This window comes from Acipenser ruthenus, chromosome 11 (genome assembly GCF_902713425.1).
Source record: "Acipenser ruthenus chromosome 11, fAciRut3.2 maternal haplotype, whole genome shotgun sequence".
Taxonomy (NCBI): Eukaryota; Metazoa; Chordata; class Actinopteri; order Acipenseriformes; family Acipenseridae; genus Acipenser; species Acipenser ruthenus.
The window spans coordinates 23,428,451-23,443,902 of NC_081199.1; the positions used below are offsets into that span (position 1 = coordinate 23,428,451).

General features: G+C 39.8%; 1 protein-coding gene across 7 annotated transcripts in view; it reads left to right on the forward strand.

Moving 5' to 3' along the window:
• LOC117426356 (tensin-1-like) overlaps positions 1 to 15,452 on the forward strand; it is a 309,710-nt gene that overhangs the window by 197,199 nt on the left and 97,059 nt on the right. For all 7 annotated transcript variants that reach the window (XM_059033470.1, XM_059033468.1, XM_059033471.1 and 4 more), the window contains 2 exons: positions 132 to 181; positions 7,094 to 7,265. In XM_059033470.1, coding sequence (XP_058889453.1) covers positions 132 to 181; positions 7,094 to 7,265 — 222 coding nt within the window. The remainder of the gene's footprint in view (positions 1 to 131; positions 182 to 7,093; positions 7,266 to 15,452) is intronic.

Here is a 15,452-nt window from a genome sequence, read left to right on the forward strand (position 1 = left end):
AACAGCTGATAAACTGTATGGAATTATTTGATTAGCTATAACCAACGTAACCAACTTCTTGCATCAGCTGTATGAATACTTGTCAATGTGTCCGAAAAGAATGAACAAAAAGTTCCAATTCTGTCTTCCAGGGTTCAACAAAATCGGCCAAGAGTGTGGAGTCCCGACACAGACCTTCACGGTAAGACGTTTATATGAGAGATGCAATAATATTGCTTTTTAAACTCAGATTACATTGAAGAAGGCCTACTATAAGCTTTACTATAAACATACCTGCTGTCATGTCCATCATGATTTCAAATTGGGAGACAAAGCTTTTATTTAGCCTTGATCTCCACGGCGAAGACATTTTTAAAATGTGTTTTTATTTTGGTCTGGATCGCTTCCGCTGCTTGAACTGCATGTTGTCATTTAACTTGAATTTCAAGATTCGAAGACCTGTTATATTTAGAGAGCATCTACCATAGGATAATGATTGGTCTACTCGGAACCTGATTGGCTGGGACGATCTGCTAAGTTTATAATAAACAGCATACATGTCATTTACATTAGAAATGAAATAGTCATGTGAGGAAACAGCCATTTAGTGTACAGCTATGGCCAAAAGTTTTGCATCACCCTATAGAATTAACACATTTTGCTTCATAAAGCTGAATGAAACCTGCTAAATAATGTTACAAAATCTTACATTAAATATTGTACTACTACTTTGGCTTCTGGTAGACTCTGGTAGTATCTTTGATTATATGATGTGAATTAAAAGATCTAAATTATGTTCATACAGTTTTTATTTTTATTTTTTTCATTTTGTCTCAATCCTAAAATTCTAGGTGATGCAAAACTTCTGGCCATAGCTGTATACTTGTGCTACAGTACAAATCACAGATGTTAATTCTTTCTGAGCTAAAAACAAGCTGTTTAAAAAGTGACTGTGTAACATGGCTACTATAAGCTAACAAAATAACTAATAATATTTCACAAGCGGTTTCTGGGCTGTTCCATAGCAATGAACATTACATTTATTAAGAATATATATGGATGACATTGCTGTGTACTTTGTTAGATCTAAAGTGGGCCCAATGCCATAAAAAGACAACGTAAACTGTTTCTTCTGCATGCCTGGCTGCACAGTGGTGTAACACTTCTACGCTATTGCAAGCACACAATTATGTTGGTTGTCTATCTCCATATCAGATTCTTGGATAAGTAAATACTATGCCTTTGTACAGTATAGCATCAAGTATACCACAACAATATGTCTAAAGTCATTCACCCATTTTTGTGTCTATTAACAGTACAGTATATGTTCTTTTTTTATCATACAGTACTTGCTTTGCCTCTGTTTTGAATCTGGGTTACAGGTCAATAGTCAGCAGGTGCTTCTGTATCCAAAACTGCAAGCATTACTGATGCCAGGACAGAATTTCTCAAATGAATGGACCATTCTGGAAAACAAACCTCTGCCCCCAACTTCCCTAAAGGAATTAGAGACATTAATTATTGAGGAATGGTCATGTTTCCCTCCCAGAACAATTGAAACCACTTGCAAACACACCATGTCCATGCAGTGCTGTCCTGGTGGCAACCACCCTATAGGAGTTTACCACAATAGATTTTTACATGATTTTACCATGTGTTTGCAAAGTATGTACAAAGCTTTGGTTAGATATGTTTTTCACAAAGCTTTACCATGCTTATCTGGGATTGAATCTGCCTCCGACAGACTGTGATAGTGTTGGCCTATCAGCTACAGCTGGCAATTGAAAATGGGATAACGGAGGACACATCCAGAGCAAGAGAAGTTAAAATAGGCAGAAAGCAAAGTATTGTTGGGAACAGGAAGCCAGAAGGACTAATAAAGAGGCCCTTGACACAAATCCAAATCACAGGTTCAAACAATTGAAACTAACCAGTAGTGCTTAGGGGGGCTTGGGAGGCACTGTGGTGTGGGTCTCTGTGTGTATTTTATTTGACAAAATATGATTCAGCAGTACAAGAATACAGCTGCTACATAGTCATTTTGTAGACATCTGTAAAAATGTGTGTGTGTGTTTATTTGTGTGTAGGTAACACATTTTTTACTGTGTTAAGACATTTAATCCAAGTCTACAGCATGAAGTTTTAACATCTACTCTCGTGTAATGGAAATCATGAAGATCTGGATACGTCCAGTGACTGCTGTGAATAGTGCAGCTGGCAACAAGGGAAAGACCTTGTGACAGCCTGGAGAGACAGCTGACAGGAGGAAAGAGACCCCATTGGGGCTGGTAAGGGTTAGCTACCCTTGTCGGCAGTATCCAGCTCTGTGTTTACAGGATGCTGGAGACACCCGCCCAAGGCTCCTAAGAAATTAAAGAGAAAAATACCCCTAGAGTCTGCGAGAGCGGGGGCGGAAGATGACTCAACGTTGGACAACACGGTTAACGACTTAGGAACGGAAACGGATATGAGTATGGAGAGTACTTCACAAAAGACTAGTTCAAGATCTGCAGTTAACAAAGACATGGAACTCCAGGTTTGTGTCTGCGGCTGGAGCAAGGCGACAACGGTCAGGGGTTTGAAGATTCATCAAGGGAGAATGAAATGCTTGAGGGAGAAGGGACAAGGGCCTCGCATTGATCAGTACTTCTTACGAAGTCAGTCAAGTCAGTCGAATGAAATCCAGCGACAGGAAGCAAACCACAGTTCGCAGGATATCAGCACCCCTGTCATAGATGTGAGCAGGACTTGCATGGACACAGTTAGTGATGAACCTAATGATCCTTGTGAACCCGGTCAGACAAACCAGCATAAGAGAGAAAAGAACCTCAACGGGCACAAGCCTGGAGTTAAATGGCCAAGAGCTTGTGAGAAAACTGCATGGGACACAGTAAACACAGATCTCTGCGTTGCATTGGAAAGATTAAGTGGAACAGTTGAAAAGAAGCTGGATAAATTTGGGGACATCATCTACGCATATGGAAGTGAGAGGTTTGGAGTTGAAAAAAGGAAGGAAAAAGTACAAACTATTCCTGGAAAGTCTAGACGGCAGCAGGAGATTGAACGCTTAGTTAGAGAAAGGAGACAGCTGAGGAACCAATGGAGAAGAGCAGAACAAAGTCAGAAGGAGGGACTCAATCTCTTACAAAGGGTCATAAAAGATAAGCTTGCAACATTGCGCAGAGCTGAGCGCCTACGGAAACGCTACAAAAAGAAGGAGCGTGCGAGAGCTAACTTTTATAAAGACCCATTCAAATTTGTAAAGAAGTTATTCACCAGTGAGAAGAATGGCACACTAAAAGCATCTAAGGTTGAGCTGGAGAGATATTTGGAGGAAACACATACAGATTTAAAAAGGCAGGAGCCTATGTCAATTCCGTCAGACATCCCACCTATCAATCCACCAGAATACCAAATGGAGGACTGTGCACCTAAGTGGAAAGAAATAGAGCAAGCTGTGAAAAAAGCAAGGGCTTCATCATCTCCAGGGCCTAATGGAGTTCCGTACAGAGTGTACAAGAGTGCTTCAGGAGTTCTACGAATTCTGTGGAAATTGATGAAAGTGGCATGGGAAAAACAGGTTGTACCAAGAGCATGGCGCCGAGCAGGTGGAGTCTTTATACCTAAAGAAAAAGATTCTACAAGCATCAGTCAGTTTCGTCCCATTTCCCTATTAAACGTAGAAGGCAAGATTTTCTTCAGCATTATTGCTCAGAGATTGTCAGCTTACCTATTAAAGAACTGCTTCATTGACACTTCAATACAAAAAGCGGGCATTCCAGGTTTCCCAGGTTGCTTAGAACACATCAATGTGATCTGGCAACAAATTCAATCAGCTAAAAAGGAGAGGAAGGAGCTCCATGTGACATTCCTGGATTTGGCTAATGCATATGGTTCAGTGCCACATGAACTACTTTGGGCAGCATTTGATTTTTTCAGTGTACCGATGACAATAACAAATTTAGTGAAAGCCTATTTTGGAGATTTGCAATTCAGTTTTCCAACTTCAGAATTCAGCACTACATGGCAATGCCTAGAGGTTGGAATAATGGCAGGATGCACCATTTCTCCACTGGCTTTTACCATGGCAATGGAAGTAATCATTAGGGCATCAAAATGGGTAGTAGGAGGAGAGCGCTTGGCTTCTGGAATGCGACTACCACCAATTCGAGCATACATGGATGACATGACAACCATGACTACAACAGTAGCCTGCACTAATCGATTATTGGGCAAATTAACCAATAACATTGAATGGGCACGAATGCAATTCAAGCCCACTAAATCAAGGAGCATCTCTATAATTAAAGGCAAAGTAGTAGATAAAACATTCTTCATTAATGGTGAGGCAATACCAACAGTGTCTGAGAAGCCAGTGAAGAGTCTTGGGAGATGGTATGACGGGGATCTAAAGGACACAGTTCGTGTGGGAGAAGTTAGACAACAAACAGTGGAAGGGTTGAAGAGCATAGACAGCTGCGCTCTACCAGGTAAACTAAAACTCTGGTGCTTTCAGTTTGGTCTACTGCCGAGGTTGCTGTGGCCACTGACTGTGTACGAGGTTTCTTTGACAACAGTAGAGAAGCTGGAAGCTTTAATCAGTTCATACATCAGGAAATGGTTGGGAGTTCCACGCTGCCTCAGCAGAGTGGGACTTTATGGTAAAGGAATACTGCAGCTACCAGTCTCTGCTCTAACCGAGGAGTTTAAGTGCGCCAAGGTCAGACTGGAAATGACATTAGTAGAGTCACGCGATAAATGCGTAAGGGAGGCAGCACCTGTGTTGAAAACTGGAAGAAAGTGGGTGGCAAAGAAAGCTGTGGAAGATGCAAAGGCTGCCCTTCGAATTGGTGATATCATGGGGCAAGTTCAGCATGGAAGAGGGGGTCTTGGTTTCAGTTCAACTCCTCCTACATGGCACAAGGCGGCCCCAGCTCAAAGAAGGAAGCTGGTAGTCAACGAGGTGCAAAAGCAGGAGGAGAGGATGAGGTGTATAAAGGCCATTTACCAGGCCAAACAGGGAGAATGGATGAGATGGGAGAGTGTGGAACAACGCAAGATTGGCTGGCAAGACCTATGGTCAATGGAACAGAGCAGGATCAGTTTCCTCATCAGGTCAACATATGATGTTCTCCCATCACCACAGAACCTAAACCTCTGGGTAGGAGAGGATCCCTCATGTCCTTTGTGTTCATCACCTGCAACATTAAGGCACATTTTGACAGGATGTAAGGTGGCTCTTAGCCAAGGACGGTTTACTTGGCGCCATGACCAGGTGCTGCGATGTTTGGCCTTAGCATTGGAAGACAAGCGTAACATGACCAATAAGTTGCCACCTGTTCCATCAAAACATTACACACAAAAGACAACATTCCTCCGCCCAGGAGAGCAACCACCAAGAAAAGGTGTTAAAACCAATCCTCGCCCAGGACAACTGGAAGCTGCTAGAGACTGGAATATGCTGGCAGATGTTGGTCAACGGCTTATTTTTCCACCTGAGATTGCCACCACTAACCTTCGACCAGATATTGTCTTGTGGTCTGGATCAGCACGCCTTGTTCACCTGGTAGAGTTAACAGTGCCATGGGAGGATGCTGTAGATGAGGCGTATGAGAGGAAGAAACTGCGGTATGCTGAACTAGCCACTGAAGCGGAACAGCGAGGATGGAGAGTTCGGGTTTACCCAGTGGAAGTGGGTTGTCGAGGATTTGTGGCACACTCTACAACCCGGTTTCTCAGAGACGTCGGATTCAGTGGCCAAGAGTTGCGTCGCACAGTGAAGAACTTATCTGAAGCAGCAGAGAGGAGCAGCAACTGGCTGTGGTTGAGACGGAAAGATTCTGGCTGGGGACAGGTAAGTAAGCTGGGCTGAGTTGAGTCGGGGACGGAGGGGGGTGATGCTGGGACGCCAGAATCACCGTCGAGCCCTCTTGAGGTGTCGTGGGCTAGTCGACGAAACACTGAGGATGGAAGGTGCCCACTTGAAAACCCCAGAGATGTACCCTACTTAGCTCAATCCAGACGGTTGTCATGCTGATGCGCTGGGGAGGCCGCACTTTGGTTGATCCCCGGAGCCAGCATCGCAGCCGTTGTGTGTGCTGATGCGCCAGGGAGGCAAAATAAGCTGATCCCTGGAGCCAGCATTACACTTCAGCCATTAACACCAGACAGAAGGATATCTACATCATCATATGGAAGGAAACGTAAATGGATGGAGACGCATATGGATCACATTAGTTTACTGTAAAGCTACGTCTTAGTTGGTGCTTATCTTGGCGAGAGCCGAGTTCAAATCAGCATGAAGTTTTAACATCTACTCTCGTGTAATGGAAATCATCAATCTTACAATACTTAGGTGAAGAAGATTTTGATTTACAATATTATTTTGACCATATTATTCTGTCTCTTCTTGGATTATCTGGTACTACACTAGTTTAAAGACATCTCTGCTTGTAAACCATGCTTTCAGATTAAAATTCATGGATTTATTTCCTATCAGTGACCAAAAAGATGCTTCCCCTAATAACTGACATGCTTTGCATCCTGTAAATTGCTTTGACCTAGAAGACACTGTTTGGGTGAAATGACCCAGGAAGTAAAGCTGTAACAGGTTTCCTGCAAAGCAAGGCAAGAAGACTGATAATTTGTTTCATACCTGCTGTAGTACCAGATGTCATGTTTTAAAATAAATAACACATGCTTGCTATAACATGTGTTTCACATTTAATAGAATATGCATTGCCTTTATGTAAAATTAACCCACTGACTAAACATTCTTGAGCTGCTGGTGTTAACCTGTATTTTATGACATAATAAATAATCTCATTAACTAAATGTGCTAGTAGTGGACTGACTGATGATTTAATATAGTCAAGTGGCCAGATTAGAATTAACATGTTTGTTGACATACCAATAGACACTGTAGTATTACCATATCAGGTATACTATAACATATCCAAATCACTGTGTTGCTATTGCTGGTAGTGCTGTGGTCTGCTATCTGCTAGGGTAATACACTGGCATTACAGTATAATGGTACCCCAATGTATTTTACAAACCTTTTTGAGGGTGGTTTGGACTGAAGCTGTCCTCTAACTGCTGTCTTTCCTGTCAGGAGCCTGAGCCTAATCCAAGCCATGGATGAGAGCTACGATGTGGATCTGGTCTACATCACAGAGCGCATCATTTCTGTCTCGTTCCCGAGTGGCGCTGAGCAGCAGAGCTACAGGGCCAACCTGAAGGAGGTGGCGCAGATGCTGAGGTCCAAACATGGAGCCAACTACTTGGTAAGTGAGGGAATGCCATCAACACTATTCTGGAAACTTGATATAATGTAAACAGCAGCAGCATTTATGAACACCCCTGGTCGCTAAATTGACTATATATATATATATATATATATATATATATATATATATATACAGTACTGTGCAAAAGTTTTAGGCAGGTGTGAAAAAATGCTATAAAGTAAGAATGCTTTCAAAAATAGACATGTTGATAGTTTGTGGCAAACATGACATATCGGTACTGTACGTTTAACAGAGAGCCACTTGCGTATAAAAGCTGAACAATTAGCTTGTTGAGGAGGCTTGCTGGAGGTCACTACGGGTGCTGTATGGAGGTTGGCGGTTCCTGTTTGCTATGCAGTCTGGGATGGAAGGCATTGTGTGATGTCATCAGGAAGTTTGGAGCTGAGTGCTGTGACTGATGGCGTGTTCGAACGAAACAATTTTGAAAAGGAAAAAGTTTTCTATATTATCAGCGGCTGCATGAGGAAAACGTTGACTAAACTACTTGCCAAGTATTTGGAACAAACTACGTGCCGGAGGCCAGATGAACAAACAAGGTTAACTAACCTGTTTGTTCCAGCGGAACAGGTCGTACAGCTTTGAAATTGGGGAGTTTGGTTTTAGGTCATTGAAAGGATTCCCGCATCGTTGTTTCGATTGCTAAAGGGAAATTGACATTTTTGTGACTGGTTCAATATCCAATTCAGTCGCTGTAAGGAAGAGAAAATAATTCGAATATAACTGACTTGCAGCATATTAAATGAACATTACTCTGTCTATCAGAACTGCTATAGAATTACCGCCAATCCTTGTGTGTTATTACAGACTTGTGTGTTATTTTTCGTACTTTATTATTTTTCTTCTATTTATTTATTTTGTTTTGACCAGTAAATAATTATAAATATTGCTTTATAGTATACTGTTGTTTTTTGTTTCTGTATTTTATTTTAGTAAATTGTTAATTAACTTTTGCTTTGTTGATTAATTGTTGGGTATGTATATTGCGTTGTGTGTGTGTTTGCTGAGACTATTGAAACCCGGCTTGCAGTTTAATAGTGTAAATTGGCTCGTGAGGGTATATTCCCGCAACCACTGGCGTTGATTACTAAAGAGGTGTCTTTGGTAACACGATGGTAAAGTTAGTTTGTCTCTTGGAAGGACCATATTTAAAGCAGGTTTCCAATAGGGATGAAAAGCTTTTCATTGTTGTGTACTGTTTGTTACTACCATAGCAATTAACTGTTATTTTTATGTTTGGTTAATTAATATTTTGTTCTGTACATGTTTTGTTTCTTTGTTCTGTAAAACTTGTTTTTTATTTTGTTTATAATTTGGTTTCATTATTTTGGGGTAAATGGACTTAAAGCTGGAGCCATCTAAATATATATATATTTTACCTCATAAGCAACTTGTTTGATCATTCAATTAATTACTAGTCCCCTTTTTCTCTGGTTGATATAGGACTTGAATAGGATAATGGGTTTTCTGGTCTTCTGGTCCTGGTAATGTGGTTAAGTTAAATAATTTGATAGGACATTTATTACTATCTGGCACCCCAGAGCTTGACGCCGTTACATAAGTGGCACCCCAGATGGGACAGAGCTAATTAGTACTGGACTAATTGGGATATAATTAATTGGAGTTGATAATTGGGTGATTGTTTTAGAGGGGGAAAAAAATGGCTAATGTTTTTTGAATTGAGTGATCAGTTAATGCCTACAGCTGATATGTCCTTGCTAGATTTTGAAACTGAGGGTGTTTGTTCGCCTCAAGAATATCCTCCTTTAAGGCCATTGCCTACACCGTTGGGTTTACGATCAGGAGATCTAGATATACGGGTGTTGGCGCAATCAGTGGAAATAAGTAGACAGATGGTAAATGAATTGCAAACCATTGTGCAGGAAAACTCAAGAAAACAACTAGCTATGGAAAAAGAATTGGTTGATCTTAAACAGGAGCAAGGGTTTATTATTGAAAGCATTGAGGGTTTAAAGCGATATATACCATGTGTTATTGAAACATCGGTGAATGAGTTGTCTGATGCTGTCACTAAAAGTGTCAATGGTGTAATTAAGCATTTAAGGGAAGAATGTAGGGCTAACATAGAAGGTGTGAAGGAACTGATTTTAAATTTGCAAACGCAGAATAAGCTTGAGAATCGTGTGGCAGATGAACGGGATTTGTTGGTTTGTCGGACAGTACAGGAAGTGAAGCAATTGGAAGAGTGTTCTGAGATCTTAACAAAACGTGTGAGGGTGTTGGAAGCAAACCATAAGAAAGGGGATGTTGGTTTGTCATTGGAAAGTAGTGCACAAGTGAGAGGAGAAACTGGTGTAACAGCAGCTAAGTTGCCTGTTAAAATTAATTTTCCGTCTTTTGGAAGAGTGCATGATGAAAGTGATCCTGTGAAATATTTAGCCAAATGTAGTGATTTTCTTGCCCTGCGTCCTATGTCTGATTATGAAATACTGGCTACAGTGAGTAATGTTTTACATGGCATAGCCCGTGATTGGTGGGAGATTGCTAGAGAGCAAGTTATTAGTTGGGCAGATTTCAAGGAGAAGTTTATGTCTGCATTTCTTTCAGATGATTATGAAGATGAATTGGAGGAGCGAGTGAAAACTCGAGTGCAGGGATCAACAGAATCGGTACAGAATTATGCATATAGTTTTCGTGCTTTGTGTAGAAGGTGGAAATCTTCAATTCAAGAGACGGAGGTTGTAAAACTCATGTTAAAGAATATGAATCCTAAATATGTTAGTCATTTGAGAGGTAGAGTTAATACAGTAGAGGAGCTTGTGCAGTTAGGAAGACAAATTGAGAAGGATCTGGCTGCTCAATCAGAGTTTGAAGGGCGCCAGACCTATGGTGGTAATAAAGAAAGGGTATATAAAGGGCAGCAAGTTACCCCAGTGGCGAGCAAGGTTAATGTACTTTGTTGGAGGTGTAAACAGGAACATTTACCAAAACAATGCCCATTGTTTAAAAAAGAAGGCTACAAACCTAAAGTTGGTGTAGTAACAACTGCAAAAGGAGAAGAGGTGACGGATGTCATTAATCCTAAAGGACAGACTAGAAAATCCAACGAAGGAAAGAAAATCCCACCCAATGTCTTGCAACAATTGATAGTTTCTGTTGGCATTAGACAGTGGGAAGGTAAGGGATTGTTAGATACTGGTGCTTCGTGTACTTTATTGCATGAGGATTTGTGGAAAAAAATGTGTGTGTCCAATGAGAAGTTGCAACCTTGGAAAGGAGGTACTTTGTTTTTAGCGAATGGTGACCCAAGTTGTCCATTAGGTTCTGCTAATCTAGAAGTTAATTTTCATGGCGTAACAGTTGCAATGCCAGTAGTAGTGGTGTCTGGGAATGGGTTGGCTTTTGCTCTAATTTTGGGTTTAGATTTTATTACGTCAACTGGAATGTTGATAGATGTAAAAAACCTTTACTATGTTATGCAGAAAGAGAAATTCCCTTTTCAACCAGGTTTTGCACATTTAAATACTTGGCATACATGTGAATCTACCACTAATACTTTTGTGTGTACCAAGATTAATCCAGTAGTTGCAGTAGAGTTAAAATCAGTAATGTCTGTCGAAGAAAAGCGTAAACTGTATGTGAAGGAGGCTTTGTCTCGAATGGATACTGTATTTGAGTGTGAAAAAGAAATGGCTGATGTGATGGAAGTGTATTTGGGTGTTTGTACCCCAAAACTTGGAAAGACTGCAGTGTTATCTCATAAGATCCATGTTAGGGAAGGTCCTGCAATCAAACAACGGTCATATCCAATGTCTGCAGGAAAGCAACAAATGGTGAAAGAGCATTTGGATGATATGCTAGATAAGGGAATAATTGAACCTTCATGGAGTTCTCCTGTAGTACTTGTCCCTAAAAAAGATGGCTCCCAAAGATTTTGTGTAGATTATCGTAAATTAAATGCCCAAACAATAACTGATGCTTATCCTATGCCTACAATTAATGATATGTTAACTTCGTTGTCTGGTTCACAAGTGTTTTCTACAATTGACTTGAATAGTGGATATTGACAAGTCCAAATGGATGAGACTTGCAAACCATTGACAGCATTTGTAACAAACTATGGCTTGTATCAATTTAAGGTCATGCCTTTTGGCCTTAAAAATGCTCCAGCGTCTTTTCAACGCTTAATGGAGTTGGTGTTAGGAGATTTGCGTGGTAAGGTTTGCTTAGTATATCTAGATGATGTGATCATTTACTCAGCAAACAAAGAACAGCATATTGGCCAGGGATATGGAAAGATGTTGTTACTTATGTGCGCAACTGTCAAGTTTGTCAGTCTGTAAAACCTGAAAATACTCGCCCTGTGGGTAAATTACAGTCTATTACAGTCACTCGACCATGGGAAATGGTTGGAGTTGACCTTATGGGTCCCCTGCCTAACAGTTCCAACAACAATACGCAATTGCTAGTGGTGGTAGACTATTACACCCGCTGGGTTGAACTTTTTCCATTAAGACAGGCAAAAGCTGTAACCATTGCTAACTGTCTGAGAAAAGACATATTTACACGTTGGGGTACGCCTGCTTATCTTTTATCTGATCGGGGTCCGCAGTTTGTCTCAGAAGTGTTGACTGCTCTTTGTAAGCAGTGGAATGTAGTAAAGAAACAGACAACTGCATATCATCCACAGACGAATTTTTCTGAGCGTATTAACAGAATATTGAAGTCTATGATGGCATCCTATGTGCAGGAACGACATGCTAAATGGGATTGCTATTTAGCAGAGTTCAGATATGCTATTAATTCATCTAAGCAGGAGACTACTGGTTATTCTCCTGCAGAGCTCAACTTAGGCAGATCACTGAAGGGACCTATCGATCAAGCCTTGTCTGGAGCAGGTATATCACCTGACATGCCTGCTTATGACACCCTACAACTGGTTCATGATCTGAAGGAGCATGTGCAAAGCAATGTTGCCAAAGCTAAAGCGCGACAAAAGAGGAATTATGATAAGCATCGAAGAACTGTTAGTTACAAGTCCCAAGATAGAGTGTGGGTGCGTAATCATGTTCTTTCTGATGCTTCCAAGAAGTTTACTTCCAAACTAGCACCTCGCTGGAAAGGCCCTTATCGCATTGTTGAGAAACGGGGTCCAGTGAGTTATCTAGTTTGTTTAGAAGACACCGGACAAGATGTCAGGACTATCCATGTTTGTGATGTTAAACCCTTTTATCCTACAGCCGAAGAGCATGATTTCCAACTTCGTCAAAAGGTGCTTGAAATCTTTAAGGATGATGAGGTGGATGAGGAGTCAGAGTTTGCTGGTTTTACCAACGAGGATTTAAACACAATGACTTGTGTTTTTTTTAAAGGGGGGAGAATGTGGCAAACATGACATATCGGTACTGTACGTTTAACAGAGAGCCACTTGCGTATAAAAGCTGAACAATTAGCTTGTTGAGGAGGCTTGCTGGAGGTCACTACGGGTGCTGTATGGAGGTTGGCGGTTCCTGTTTGCTATGCAGTCTGGGATGGAAGGCATTGTGTGATGTCATCAGGAAGTTTGGAGCTGAGTGCTGTGACTGATGGCGTGTTCGAACGAAACAATTTTGAAAAGGAAAAAGTTTTCTATATTATCAGCGGCTGCATGAGGAAAACGTTGACTAAACTACTTGCCAAGTATTTGGAACAAACTACGTGCCGGAGGCCAGATGAACAAACAAGGTTAACTAACCTGTTTGTTCCAGCGGAACAGGTCGTACAGCTTTGAAATTGGGGAGTTTGGTTTTAGGTCATTGAAAGGATTCCCGCATCGTTGTTTCGATTGCTAAAGGGAAATTGACATTTTTGTGACTGGTTCAATATCCAATTCAGTCGCTGTAAGGAAGAGAAAATAATTCGAATATAACTGACTTGCAGCATATTAAATGAACATTACTCTGTCTATCAGAACTGCTATAGAATTACCGCCAATCCTTGTGTGTTATTACAGACTTGTGTGTTATTTTTCGTACTTTATTATTTTTCTTCTATTTATTTATTTTGTTTTGACCAGTAAATAATTATAAATATTGCTTTATAGTATACTGTTGTTTTTTGTTTCTGTATTTTATTTTAGTAAATTGTTAATTAACTTTTGCTTTGTTGATTAATTGTTGGGTATGTATATTGCGTTGTGTGTGTGTTTGCTGAGACTATTGAAACCCGGCTTGCAGTTTAATAGTGTAAATTGGCTCGTGAGGGTATATTCCCGCAACCACTGGCGTTGATTACTAAAGAGGTGTCTTTGGTAACACGATGGTAAAGTTAGTTTGTCTCTTGGAAGGACCATATTTAAAGCAGGTTTCCAATAGGGATGAAAAGCTTTTCATTGTTGTGTACTGTTTGTTACTACCATAGCAATTAACTGTTATTTTTATGTTTGGTTAATTAATATTTTGTTCTGTACATGTTTTGTTTCTTTGTTCTGTAAAACTTGTTTTTTATTTTGTTTATAATTTGGTTTCATTATTTTGGGGTAAATGGACTTAAAGCTGGAGCCATCTAAATATATATATATTTTACCTCATAAGCAACTTGTTTGATCATTCAATTAATTACTAGTCCCCTTTTTCTCTGGTTGATATAGGACTTGAATAGGATAATGGGTTTTCTGGTCTTCTGGTCCTGGTAATGTGGTTAAGTTAAATAATTTGATAGGACATTTATTACTATCTGGCACCCCAGAGCTTGACGCCGTTACAAGTTTATATTTATCAATTAAGAAAATGCAAAGTGAGTGAACAGAAGAAAAATCTAAATCAAATCCATATTTGGTGTGACCACCCTGTACTTTTGTACAGTACTGTGTATATATATATATATATATATATATATATATATATATATATATATATATATATATTCTTCAATACATGATAAATAGGCTTGCTACTTTTCGATATTAATCGGTAAAGATCGTTAAACGTCGAATTCCCAAATGAGAGTTTGACTGAAATAAATGTATATAGGATAAAGGTCGGTAAAACATCTCGCTATTTTTAATTTTTGTACCAAAAATAACAATTTAGAAATCATCTATAGTTTGTTTAGTTTTTATACTTACTGTCTGTCCTGTCTCCGTTCCACTCTGAATGGCTAGGGGTCGCTATCAATCATCACAGTGATCTGTTAGTATAGTTTCACTGTCACTGTCATTTCACCCAGTTCTGACAGATCTCGTTGACTGAAGCAGCACCAGAATGCCCTCATTCATTGAAATGACTGTCAGTCATCAAGACCTGTAGCGACTGTGCACTTTCATTTGCCAGCTCAAGAGCCTGTCATTCAAAGCGCCTACTTTTAAAATTAGTGGGTTAAGGTGTAGGTAGGCTTTTGCTAGGTATATGGTGACAGTTACTAGTTTGATTTGAAAATGGGGCGCAAGAGAAAAATACTTAATGAGTTTTGTGCTCAATCCCCTGACCGCCATCTCCGCGGCAGGACGAAGCAGGCCCGTCTGTCTTACCTTCCAGTGACTCCAGCTGTGCTGAAGAATAAGTGCAAGTTAGTTCTGTTCAACTATCTAATGTTTTGTTCTGTGCATATTATTTTTACTCATAAATTTATGCTATAAAAGTGTGTAATACACTTTTATATGCTATGTTTTGTACCGTTTATTTGAGACATTTTTTAATTTGTGTAGGATCTTTATCTTTACAATGTGTAGCTCTGCTGTGACCAAACGTTATTTCAATTACAGTGAACCCTCTTTATACCGCCTGATAAGGGCCATGGGAAAAAAACGGGCAATAAGCGAGGGTGGCATTATGTGAGGGTCAAAAAAAAAAAAAAAACACAACCTTCTATTTTTGCAATAAATTCAAACGCTTTATTTTTTTTTGTTATACAATTACAGTATCTCCAGGCCATTTTAATAAAACATTAATCTTTTTTTAAAACTACAGTAATAGATGATAAAACATCACTAGTAGACCTACTTTACAACTGTAGGTCTACTAGTGTCGTTTTATCATCTTTTCCCATCGGTATGAAACATACATGGTTACTTTTAAGGAACTGTTTATACTTAAAAATAAAAACTAATAAATAATAAAATACTCATTTAGTGTCAAATCACCCAAACAACAATTCCATAAAAACAAAACGTACCTCTTACCATACTTTATTTATTTATTTATTTTTACTGTGGTTTATAAAAGTCAC